The sequence below is a fragment of the Opisthocomus hoazin genome, chromosome 2, assembly GCF_030867145.1.
Source record: "Opisthocomus hoazin isolate bOpiHoa1 chromosome 2, bOpiHoa1.hap1, whole genome shotgun sequence".
NCBI classification, from domain to species: domain Eukaryota; kingdom Metazoa; phylum Chordata; class Aves; order Opisthocomiformes; family Opisthocomidae; genus Opisthocomus; species Opisthocomus hoazin.
Window position 1 is genome coordinate 33,524,693 of NC_134415.1, and position 12,452 is coordinate 33,537,144.

The 12,452-nt window shown below is 46.2% G+C and overlaps 1 protein-coding gene across 1 annotated transcript in view; it reads left to right on the forward strand.

Annotated features, from left to right (window-relative positions):
• GALNT14 (polypeptide N-acetylgalactosaminyltransferase 14) overlaps positions 1–10,551 on the forward strand; it is a 102,120-nt gene extending 91,569 nt beyond the window's left edge. The window contains exons 13-15 of the mRNA XM_075445965.1: positions 533–677; positions 8,101–8,220; positions 8,804–10,551. Of these exons, the coding sequence (XP_075302080.1) occupies positions 533–677; positions 8,101–8,220; positions 8,804–8,962 (424 nt within the window). The 3' untranslated portion in view covers positions 8,963–10,551. The remainder of the gene's footprint in view (positions 1–532; positions 678–8,100; positions 8,221–8,803) is intronic.
• The last annotated feature ends 1,901 nt before the right edge of the window (positions 10,552–12,452 follow it).

A 12,452-nucleotide genomic window follows, 5' to 3' on the forward strand; every position in this document is an offset into this window, starting at 1 on the left:
AAACCATTGCATCCAGTCCCTCAGTCACTGTCAGAAGCCACGCTCAGAAAGGGTGCAAAAGTTTTGGAGATACCTCCAGGGAGCTGCTGTTGCAAAGGCTGAGAGCAGAATCACAGTGTGAAAATGATTTATAGCTGTTTTCTTGCTTTTTTGCCATGTGTGGCATTGCACAGCAGCATTCACAGGGAATGCCAGGGCTCTGTGGCAGTTTATTATAAAGTTCCCCACTCCTGTAAGCTGAAGGCTGACCTTCAGCCTTCTCACAGTCTATTCCTTGCTCCTGTGTCTGCCTTGTGCAGTGTTATTTAGTTTTTCCTCTTACAAAGGCCATCCATCCATCTCTGAGTGCTGCTTCTGCAGTGTCCCTGTCCGTGTGCTGCTGTCAGTGGTTCAGTATCGTAACAGAACTTGCCGCTCTCATTTTCTGAAGGCGAAGTGGTGCAATCGCACCCTCCTTACCCCACTGAACTTCCCTTTGAGTACTCCATGTGCCCGGGGGAGCAGGGATGTTGTTTTCATGCTGTTCCTGCAGGATTCCCGAGGAATCGCTCTATCAGACTGGGATGATCAGGCAAAGGCAGAGCTGCCTGGAGTCGCACAAGTCTGAAGCCCAAGAGTTCCCTGTCCTGAGCTTAAATCCTTGCATCAGCAGCAAAGGCACGGCAGCATCGGCACAGGTAAGATGTGTTGCCTATCCCTGTGATCCTGGCTAGAGAATAGGCCCTGGGGCAGCTTCAAGGTGATTTTCTAAGTTTGCAAAGGTCAGTTGGAGGATTACCTGTTCTGCCAACCCCTTTCCTAAGGTAGCATGTAGTTAAAGCCTGGTAAGTCCTTCTTACCTCAGTGGAGGCCCTGGGCAGCAGCAGGGACTGGTGCAGGAGCCACAGTACGGGGTGGATCGCTTATCTCTGTGCTAGCCTGCGCTGAGCACTTACTGCTGCTCAGGAACGCCACGTGCCGTTCATCTGCAGAGATCAGAGAAAGACAAAGAGAACTATAATTTCCTCTTATCTTTCAGCCTTATTTCTTCCAAAATGCACTGAATCGCAATGATATTTATACCTTCATAGTCTGCATTCTCTCAATATTAGATTGCCCATTAAACTAGTGAGAATTTAATGAGGATGATCTCTTGTTTTTTCGATCTCATTTTTTTTCAGTCTCACTGAGATGAGAAAAAGCTGCATGTATCAGTGTTCTCAAAAGCATATTCTAGGAAATGTTAGAGCCAAGAGCAGGCACATGTGCCTTGCAGTGGAGTTGCTGGATCAAGACCCTGAAGACACGGCTTCAAAACCTGCCTTTGCTTCAGGCTCCCTTTGTGATTTTGGGCATGTCAGTAAGTTCTCTCACTGTTCCCATCTATAAAACAGGGAGGATAACAATCACTCACTTCTTCAGGGTGCCATGAAATAATTTAATAGGCAACAGTGTGCTTACTTCCACTTGACTGTACATCCTTAACCCTCATGGTTACACATTCAAACCAGGTAGCTACGCATATAAAAGGCCCAGCCTGGAGATGCTGCTGAAAATGTCCCTAATTTGTATGTGCAAATGAAGCATGTCGTTATGTGCATCTCTTTTGCATGCAGTTGCATGCCTGCCTTTAGTCAGGAAAATAATATCTGCTTCATAGCCTAGTAAAGTCAACAATGACTACTTGAATTTTAGTCAGTTCAGAAAATATAGTGAATATAACTGCAAGTACCACATAGCTACAGTTCTTACAGTTTAACTGGTTTCCAGGTTTTAGATTTCTTTTTCTTTCTTCCACTGCTGCATGGACTTTTTACACAAACAGCAAGAGAAGCGAGCTGATGAGAACAGGCCATCATGTTTTGCAGGGTCAACTCTGCTGAAGGAAAAAAATGTTTTAGTGACAATTGCAGCTTTCAATGAATTGGAAGTTTTTTAAAAAGTCTGGGAAAATCAGAATGGAAAATGCTGCTGCAAGCTAGCATTTCAAAATGAAATGGCACTGGTCTTTCTGAAATACCAATTTGATGTGATAGGTTAAAATGAGAAATGTCATGCCAACAAGTTGGATTGTTTCATTCCCATCAAACACGTTTTGTTTTGACATTTCTGTGCAGTAATTTTTTGGAATTTTTCATACTTCAAACTTTTCATCTTCCCATTCTGATTCTGCAGCAGTTTGCAATAGGCCAACACTTCCCACTGGATGGCAACTCCATTTCTTGTGCACATCTAGGACTAACTCTGCAGGGCAATAGAAAAATGCACTACAAACAGATTGCTGAATAGCTACACTCAACATACAGACAGGAACAGAGAAAAACCTTTTCCTTTTATCTTTGTCTGTCTTTCTAGGATAGTTCTCTGTTACTTGTACCCATGGAGAACATTTCAGATGAAAGCAGGATATTTAAATTTTCGCTGTGAATAGAAACATGTATTTTAATTAGACAATTGTTACAGGACCCCCGAAGTTATGGATGACCTGGGGGTTATAGCCATCGGGTTGTGTAGGATAGATTATACAGCAGTCCTGAATGCTGCTTATTTTTGTATTTGGTGTACCATAATAGAGCAATAATCTTCACTTTTAACATACTGAAGTCGCATCTTGTTTACCCTAGGCTTCATTATTTGAAAAATAGTCTTAGCTAAATCAAAGCTGTGCTTTCCTGGCACTCAGTAAGTACTACGGAAATATCCTAGCCATCCAGATCCTTTATTATCAGTGTTAGTAGCATTAATTTGTTTGCTTGATTGCCATGCTGTAGCTGTCTCCCTAGTCGGCTCCCCAAGCCCTTTACCAACATTACATGCATGAAGTCCTGGGACCGGGTACGGGAAGATCTGAGCTGTCATACATCACCATGGTTTGAGGAGAGAAGAACAGGAGCTGTCAGATGGCAATCAATTGCTCTTTATTTTAGTTTTTTTGTATCTGTAGTGCAGAGGAAGGGTGTTGTAAGCCCTCTGGCCACATCCACAGACTGCAGTGAAATCAGACAGGCTTTACACCACTAGAAGATCTCACAAACCCTCCCTGGTGGTGTCTGCTGTTAGTCCTGAATTGCTAAAAGGGGCACTGGAGCACAAGTACACCCCTCATCTTTATGTGGGAGAGCTCTGTCTTCTCATCCCTGGGATCTACTTGCCCCTTCCCTCTCCAAAAGGTCTGGCAGCAGTCATGACAGGCTCTGGCTCCTGGGGTGGCTCTCGGAGGGACTTGCTCTTGAGTTAGTGACTGGCAGAAATCTTTGTGCAGTGCTGCCCATCCCCAGAGTACAACAGGTGCTACCTGCTCTCTTGCCTGCCGGAGTCTTGGTATGCTACTCTTGTTGTATCTCTTGGTACTCTACTCTTGTTGCATCTCATTTGCTAAATGAACTGGTTGATTGAGCTTTTCAAAAGAGAAATGCATCTGAGGGAAAATAATTGATCGTAATTTTGTCCTGGTCTATCTGATGAAGGTGTGAGTAGTTGGGTTTTTTTCAAACTAAGTGTCAGTTGCTATTAGTCAATACATCTTTGGAATAGACATCTAAGTCTGGGATTTATTTAAATCATTACCAGTTCCACAAAACCTGACATACTTCAGATAAAAAAGCAGAAGACACTTTGGCCTGGATACTCACACACATGTAAGCAGTAGCCGCAAGATGAATGTAAAGTTAGTCATCTCCTAGACAAGCGAGGAAACAGTGGGAAGGTTGAAGCATCTGTTTCCCAGGCCTGCACCCCAAAATATCTGGGCCTTGAAGCTGAGTGGCTGGCATTGCATTTGGGTGGCATATGCTTGACTCTTATTGTGAAGGAAATGCAATGTGATAATCTGTCTGATGTGGCATTGAAGCTTACCCCAGTTGGCTTGAGGACCTCTGTGGGCTGACTAGATCTGCACTTTCTTTGGAGAACATTTAGCACGTATCCAAAGTAACCTGACAGGGTCCATTTTGAGACATCTTAACGATAAAAATTCTCTTCTGACCTTTCTCCCCTCAAAAGTCTTTATTCTTCTCCATGGGCATGTCCTGCCCCAGCTGTAGGCCAGCTGGAGCTGAGGGAGCCAGGCTGAGGTGGCAGAGCAGAGGGACTGGCTGGAAGCATTGTCACCTCCACCGTGGGCACCTTTTGCATTTTGCTTTCCCTCTCCCAAGACGTGCATAAGAGCTAGCTGCATCTTAAGGCCTTTTGATGGGTGAAGCGCTTTGGTATCCTTAGGTGACCCATGCAGTTGCATGCCTTGGGATAACCTTCCCTGTGATTTTAAAAAGAGATTAATTGAGGGCTGAGGTTGTTCCCGGCTTCTCCAGAAACATTTTGCTCTAGCTGCTACCCTGGCTTGAGGGTATGGCTGACCTCTTGCTGGGCAGCAGACCATGTACAGCTCTGTCACATAACACTGGGCTCCCAAGGGGCTGCTCCTTGCTAGGCTGAGGTGTTCCTTTCTCCTTCTGCCAGCCAGGCTATACCAAACCAAAGGTCACATTTTAAAATAATTTCCTCAATTCAAAATGATGCGGAGTAGCAGTGACAGGTGCCTGCTTGAATGATGCTAAGCCTTGAAAAATAGTTGTAAGCTTCATATGGGGGCTAGTGTCACCTGAGGCTTTGGAGGAGGGGGATTGCTGGCTGTGGTGTACAGCTGGTAGCTCTGCTCTCCCAGTCCACCGTCTTCCACCTTGGTCTGTCACCACTTCATCAGGAGCTGCTTTGTCTTTGAGAAGGCAGGAAATCTTGACCTCAGTTTCACCACGTGTCTGTTTTTCCTTGGTACCAGGGGTGAGCTCTCAATCCCGTTGGCATCACTGCAGGGCAGTCTGCAGCCCTGAAACTATGTTAGCTCCTCAAAGGTCTGCCTTTGTAGGTGTACCCTGGGCTGCCCTGTTCACCACAACTGCCGGACTGCGAGGCTCTGCTCTTGTTACTGTTATGCTCACCATGTGAGTGCTCAGTGTGCCAGGGTTTAGAAGATAAAGTAGTTTCTCATGGGAAAAAAAGCAGGAATTTTCATCCCAACTGACAGGAATAATGGAAGAGGTGGGGTAAGATAAAAATTTGCATGGCCATTTGCCTGTATTTGAACTTAAAGCTTTTTGTGGATTCTGTGGTGTTCAAGTGACTTGCCTCTCTGCCTCCCCCCCTCCCCGGCTACGAATTTCTTCATTATCTGCATCACTTTCTCTGGCTTTCATCTAGGGCTGAAACGAATCAAGACATGATTAGAACTGGATAAAACATTTTCAACGAGACTGGCTTCCATAAAAATCTATTCTGCCAAAATAGAAGAGCTGCGTGAAAATCTGTCAGTTTAGATAAAGACAGTAGCAGGACAGCTTGAGGGCAAGAGGGGAGGATCCAATGTCAGCTCTCGAACTGACGCGTATATCTAACACTGTAGGCCTCCCTTCTTATGATGAAGAACAGCTTAGGAGAGATGATGACCACACCACCATGTCTATTCCATGGCACTTGCAGAGTGAGAGGAGGGTCCTACCTTGAGAGGATGTGAATATCAGGAAGGCTGGAATGGAGCCTGGCTGGGGGAAAAAGCATGGAGAACCTCTGGGAGCAGCAGTCCTCCATGAAGTGCCTCAGTGAAGTAAGGAGGTTAAGAGGTCACAAGTCCCACTCCCTGAGTTAGTTGGGGGATCCAACATACACCAGAGTTACAGGAGTCTCCTCCTCTGGAGCTATTCAAAACCCGCCTGGACGAAGTCCTGTGCAGCCTGCTCTAGGTGACCCTCCTTTGGCAGGGGGGGTTGGACTAGATGATCCCCAGAGGTCCTTTCCAACCCCTACCATTCTGTGATTCTGTGATTAGCTTGCTGCTGCTGAGGAGCCTCATGGGTGTAGCTCAGGCCTTGTCCTGAACTAAAATGACAAACAATTGGTTAAAAATGTAAAGCAGGTTTTCAAAGCAGCGCTGGCACGGAGAACAGGTGTTGGAGCTTGCCCCGTAGGGCTTGGTTCTTCACAGATGCAGGACTAATTTGGCACCTGATTTCCCAGGCTGGTAGTTTACACAGCAGCTGACAGCGTGCATGGTTGGGATGTCTGGAACGTGTTCAATGTAGGATCAGGTAAACTCTGCTCCATCTGACAAAGAAGTAGTTGCCAGAAGGCCCTTTGAGTGCAGACTACGGCTTTGAAAATTAGTGCTTGTTACGTGCTGAAATCCTGGGCAGCTCTCGCTGAAAAGCCTGTGGGCAGGCTGTTCAGAAAGCCAGGTTTGATTTCCATTAGCTGGTGGGGAGTAGTAGGCTGAGAAACGTGGGGTGTGAGGATCACAGTGTGAAGTCCTTGTGGATCTGGGTTTGCTGTGCAAAAGCGTGTTTTCCCTTCCAGGCGGCTAAGAACTCGAATGAAGTGGGATTTATATTCCCAGGATTTAAATGCCTGTAGCTGTCTGTTTTGAAGCTGGGGAGAGGAGTTAAAGCTGCTGACGGTGACAAATACCAAAGGGGTGGAAGTGTTTCCCTGCTCTAATAATTCATGCTAATACAACCCAAAGCCTCCACCATTCAAAGTCAGGGGGAGCTGCAGGCATCCCAGCACTGAGATCAGAGCAGCCATTCTTCACTTCCTCCTCCAGCACTTGGAAGCGGTTGCAGTCTCCCAGGAGCAGCTCTTACCCCTCATTTTTCCACACCCAGCCTAAACTGCCACGTGTTTGAGCGCTGCCTTCCACTCTATTGCCAAGACCTCTGCTCACTTCACTCCTCCTGGAGCTCTGACTCCGTATGTGAGCTCTCAGCTGTTTTGCTTTCTCTCTGCACCTTTGCTTTCACAGCAGCTTTTTCTCATAGCCTGTACCCTGCCAAAGCCTTTGCCTTGGCTCTTGGGGCCTATTGCGGAAACCGTCTTGTTCCCTGGCCTTGCTGTCTCCAGTGTGGTTATTGCCCCCTGCTAGTGAAGCCAGCCTGCTGTTTGTCCCCCAGTCCTGCTCACCTGCCCTGCCACAGCTCAGCAGCCTGCTTTCCGTGTGCTCCTGCTGCTGCTCGCCTGACTCCTGTCTCAGAGCTCTTTACACAGCAGGAGATGATCCTGCTTTGCACCCTGGCTAGAGGCCCTCAGAAACCCCTTCAAGCCCAAATTTTAATACTCTCACAAAGTTATAAGCAAAAAAACTTGTTCCAGAAGTCGCTCTCCGGGGTTATATAAAAGTATGTTTTGTGGTTTTTCATAAGCCAAAGCAGCTGTTGTCTGCTTGTGTCCACATGCAAATAGCAGGGAGATGTCCCTGCCTGGACAGTCTTAGCCCCTCAGGAGGTGCTCTTGGGTAATATGAGCACAGGTGAATGACAGAAAGCATTCAATGAAGGTTGGAATAAACCTTTGTGAAATGCTACGATGCTTTGTCCAGTACCTTTGGAAATCCTGGTCAAACTATCAGCCTCTTGTCTTTTTCTCCCAACAAAAACATCCATGGGTGGAAAAGATAATAATCCCAGAGAGCTTTACACAGGACAAAGAGTCTCTGCTCCCCCAAAGGTTAGTTCTTGGGCTGAGGAGCTGATAATAAACTGGTGAGCATCAAAAGCAGCACAAGAAAAAAACTCCGGGAGAGCCCAGGGAAGCAGGAATAGCAGTGGTCATAGCAAATCAGTAGAGCAAACATTTGGAGTTCAGTCCCACTCCTTTGATAGAAAAGCGAGCTTTACCCCTGATTTTTGTGATATTTGGGAACAGAATCCGGGAAATTGGAAACATTTTCTGTATATTGCCTCCTCTCTCCCGCTGCTAGCTGCAAAGCATTTCTGCTGTTCTTCCTCATAAAAAGAGGATTGCACATTGTGCGGTTGCACATTTCTGCCTCTTCTGCCATTTCTCCATCCCCGTGTTCCCTAACCAGAGCCCAGTTCTGGCTATGAAGTCCTTTGCCTTGTGAACCATTTTCTTCCAGCAGCTTTTGTAGACATTTTCTTTGGTACCTACAGTTCCCCAATGACAGCTGCAGTTTTGGGGAGCCTTGAAATATTCTAGTGAACTGTTCTGATGCCTCTTGAAGTCATTAAGGTTTGTGCTTGGTTTCCGATGGTGTCAGATTCAAGCCAAAGTGTACAAGAATAACAAGATTCAACCCTGATCTCTCACCAGCTTTCTTTTTCTTCCTCTTTGCAGGAATGGACATACACATACAACCACCAAGTCCGCCAGCAGCAGCTGTGCTTGTCTGTGTACACCCTCTTCCCTGGGTCCCAAGTGCTGCTGTCCCCTTGCAAAGAAGGTGACAACAAGCAGGTGAACCCTTTCATTGATCCCCCATTTTCTTTGAAATTCCCTTTCTTTCAGCATAGTATTACTGCACATCAAATCGCCCGCGTGATCTGACTTCATCTGGGTAGCACAGTCTATCTGGGAGTACAGACTCCAGCCTGTTCAGACCTTTGCCTCTTAAATGAGTGTGTTGATAGGGATGTCTATTAGTGCGGGTGGTGATCTGGATACTTATCTGCAAAAGTCAAACCAAAACTGGCAATCTACTTCACACGGGCTGCCAGTCAGCCAGCAGATGCTAACGTTTCTCTGCAGTTAATCATCGAGCTGGCATTTGAACCAGTGACCTGGGGAAAAAGCTGTTAGTAATATATTATCTTACTGAAGCCAGGCAGAGGCTGAGCTTAAATGAGTGTGCTTCCGATGAGAGAAATGCTCAGCGTGTGCTCTGCTGGGTGGGGGCTGGGGGACCCTGTACTTCCCAGCATCAGGCCACAAAGGCTTAGTGATTACTGTCCTCTGGGTGCTGGAACAGTGCAGTAAAAGCATAATGAGGAGGAAGCTTGTTCACCCCTGTTTCTCCTCTCATGTGTGTATTTCTCTGCAGCGATGGGGTAAAGTTGGGTCACACATTGAACACATAGCTTCACGCTTCTGTTTGGACACTGAGACGATTGGGGACACGAATGAGAGCACCAAAGAGCTTGTCATCAACCCTTGCGAGAGCACAGCCATGAGTCAGCGCTGGGACATGGTGATGTCTTGACCTGCTTGAGGACTTACATGGTGGAAACAGGCACTGAGACATTGCTTCACACAGCCAAGATGCACCAGGTGGAGCTCAAATGCCAAACCGTTGGGGGTCCTTGTGTGTAATGGGACAGGAGAAGAATCATTCAAATAAAAATAAGGACATGGCACTCCAGGTTGAACAATGGATGTTGTCTGCAAGGCCTACAGCTGTTATTGGCCTGTTGGCGGTCATACATCCAAAGAGAAGGGATGGCAAAAAAACAAACTTGAAAGGTTTTAGAGGGATACCGGGCCTCCTGTGATGGGCCCTAGAGAAGTTCAGTGTGCACAATATTTATTAATCTGTCTGGAGACACAGGTAGAAGAGCCTTGGAGATGAAAAGGAGACTTGGACTCAGCAAAACAAGCATCTCAATAGCTTTTGGGGGGTGAGGCTGGTGCGCAAGGAGGGATGTGCTGAGGGATGCTAAGAAACATCGCCTGGGATCAGGTGGAAAACACTGAATTGCCTTTGCACTTTTCATTGCTGTGGATGAATTTGTCTTCTGCAGACAGCATGGGTGGAGCCACGTTGCACGTTTGATTTTATCTCTGATCCACGTACACGTTGTGTGTACAGAGGCAGGGCAGTCATTTATGGCTGTGGCCAGCATCAAACCAGCAAGTAACTGGGGAGTCCTGCTCTGTACTAACTGCACGTGGGGGTTGTTGAATCTCCAAAGCCCAAGCAAACAGAGGATGTAGTGTATGAGATTAAAGGATATAAACTGCTGTGAAGCTGGGAGGAAAGGCAGTAACATGATTATCTCTCCTCTCTGAAGGCCACGGGTGAGCCTCGGTCACTGAAAACTCCCCTATAATCTCACTGTGTGTCTCTCACTGCTTCAGATCCGGAATAACCAAATTTTCACTTTTCTTCCATAAAAGTAATATTTTTGGTAATTGAAGGTAATTGCATCATATTTGTGTTTCCTGTTTTCCCAACTACAGAAGAGGGGACTCCCATGAAGTGCTGCTACTGAAGGAATGGAATAGGTACTTAAAACTAGAGACCACTCTGAGAAAGAGGTATTACCTGGTTTTGCTTCCCAGGTATCTTGTAGCCCAAGATGTGAAGTACTGAAGAAAAGGTTTGGGATTCCCCCAGTCACGCCAGTGAGCAGGGAACCCTAGGTTACAAAGTACCTCTCTCCCAAAGTCTTTTAGCATAGGCAGACTTAGCAGAAATTATTTCTTCGGGTTTTGGAGATAAGTGATTAGCCAGAGGTCATGTCAAGTGCTATTGCTACGTGGGAGTAAGGTGACTGCCGAAGGAAAATAGGACAGAAGGCCTAAGGAGGGGTCTTAGGAATAGGACAAGACTGGAAGGTCCAGCCTGTTCTGCAGAGCAGATCCTACCACAGCAACAGGTAGCAGGCAGTGAATCACGAAGAGCTGCACACACAGTTCTGGTGCAGTACCAGCTCTTGATGAGAACTTTTGCAGGACCGTCAGCATGACTTGAAAAAGAATACAGTCTGTGTGTCTAAAAATGCTAGGGTTTAATGAAAAATCTATCTTTTGTTCCCTGTGCTGCAAACTATAGGTACAATACCACAAGCTTAGAGCCTTCAAGGGCTCTGAGCATCCCTTCTTGAATAAATTGCTGGCTTTCAGGATTTTTCTGCCTCAGTTTCTCCTGCCTCAGTTCTGGGAAAAAGCTGTATGTGTAAATCTTCCTGGCTTTAGAGGCAGAACCAGTATAACTCTTTATTTACAAAAGGTCACAGGGTATAAATGCTTTCCATGTGCTGCAGTAATTACTAACCTAATCAAGCTCACTTGATGCAAACCTCAAGAGCTTCTGTTATGAAAGAGCAGGAGTAAGCTGTCATTTCGTGGCGGGAGATGGCATTGTTCCCATGTCAACACTTTGCGCAGGAAACAACGGGAAGTATTAAATTGAAATGGAGCCGTTTCACAAAGAAGGGTAGTGACCTTGGGCTCCTGTTTAATTGAACCGGGAAATATCACACCTACTTTTCCCACCGGTGATGACAGGGAAGTGGTAGTAATTCCCTGTCTAGGGCTCACAAGGGAATGCAGCTCCCAAGAGCTTGCAGCTTAACATGTGCATACCTGCACTATGCCTGCAGCCCAGGACTGTCTGGCTGCTGGCACTTCAATTCTGAAAAGTTAAAGAGATGAATAACTTGGCATCGGTGCCCGGCAGGTGCACTTCTGACCAGGACTTCAGACCTATCTAGCTTTGTTATGTTCCACCTAACTCAAAAATATCTGTTCTGCTGAGAGCCAAAGCTCTCTGAACTGATAATGCTCTTCTTTGCTCGAGCAGAATAGCTACCTCACTACACATGTGTGTGCTGGAGCATGCAGACCCATGGGACCTGCAGGGGCGTGTTCTAGGAAGAAGTTATTTGACCAGCTTTTCATGTGTCTTGCATTTGGTGAAATCCAAAAGCTATACCAAACCCCTCCTATTCCAGAACATGAGCTAAGGTGATCTCTGTGAACTTGCTTGGAGGCAGTGGAAGGCAGGCAGTGGGGAAAGTGACATCAGGCATAGTGTCCCCTACAAGTGGGTAGCATCATTCAGCTAAGGTTCTTGCAGGCCCAAAAGCCACAGAGAACCTAACAGACCTGGGGAGCAGCAACCACTTGGCAAACTGGTGGCTGTGTCTCATGCATCCATTGGCCATAACCCTTAGACTGCAGCTGGGTTCATGGTCCAAGAAATGAGATTAGCCCTATGGAACAGCAGTGTTTTTGGAGAAGTCTGAGAGTAGCAGCCTGACTCCTGGGAAGCTTTATATAAGCAGGCAATGAACTGTTAGTTGCCAAAGTTAGCCCCAATATGACATTTAGCAAATCTGCTTAGTATCCCTGCAAGGAGACCTTGCATCATGTCAGGGAAAGGGTTAACTGCTGCTGAAATCCAACTCGCACCTCTAGGTTTATTTTACATATTAAAATACACTAGGGACAGATGAACCTTTTTTGCTTTGTGTTTGTTACTTGCCTAGACATTTATTGTCATGCCGCGAACAGATATATGTGACATTGATAGGTGTATCTAGATGGGTTTCTATGCCTATACCTCTTAAGCCCTAGTGTCATTTGGTACTAATGCTTTTTGGTAACATTTTGCACTGACTTGAAAGGACAGAAGCTAAAGTAGGAAATATGGTTCTAATCCTGGCTGTTGAGCTTTGTGACAGCCTTTAAGATCTCCAGGTAAGTCACTTCCTGTGCCTTGGGAAAATTAGATTCAGAACAGGAAACTCAGGGCTAGAACTGCTGCTGCCTTTTAAAGATCTGACCAAGGCGAAGCAAAAAAAACCAAAACAGCACCTCCTGAAGGAGATCCATGTTCCAGTGAGAACAAATCTACCTGGTTTTAGTTGGGCTGGAGAAGTCTTGCAGTCCCTACCTTGCTGCTTATGTGTTTTCCAGGTATTTTGTTCTCATCTTCTCTCTGTACCAGCACTGTGCCATGAGATAAC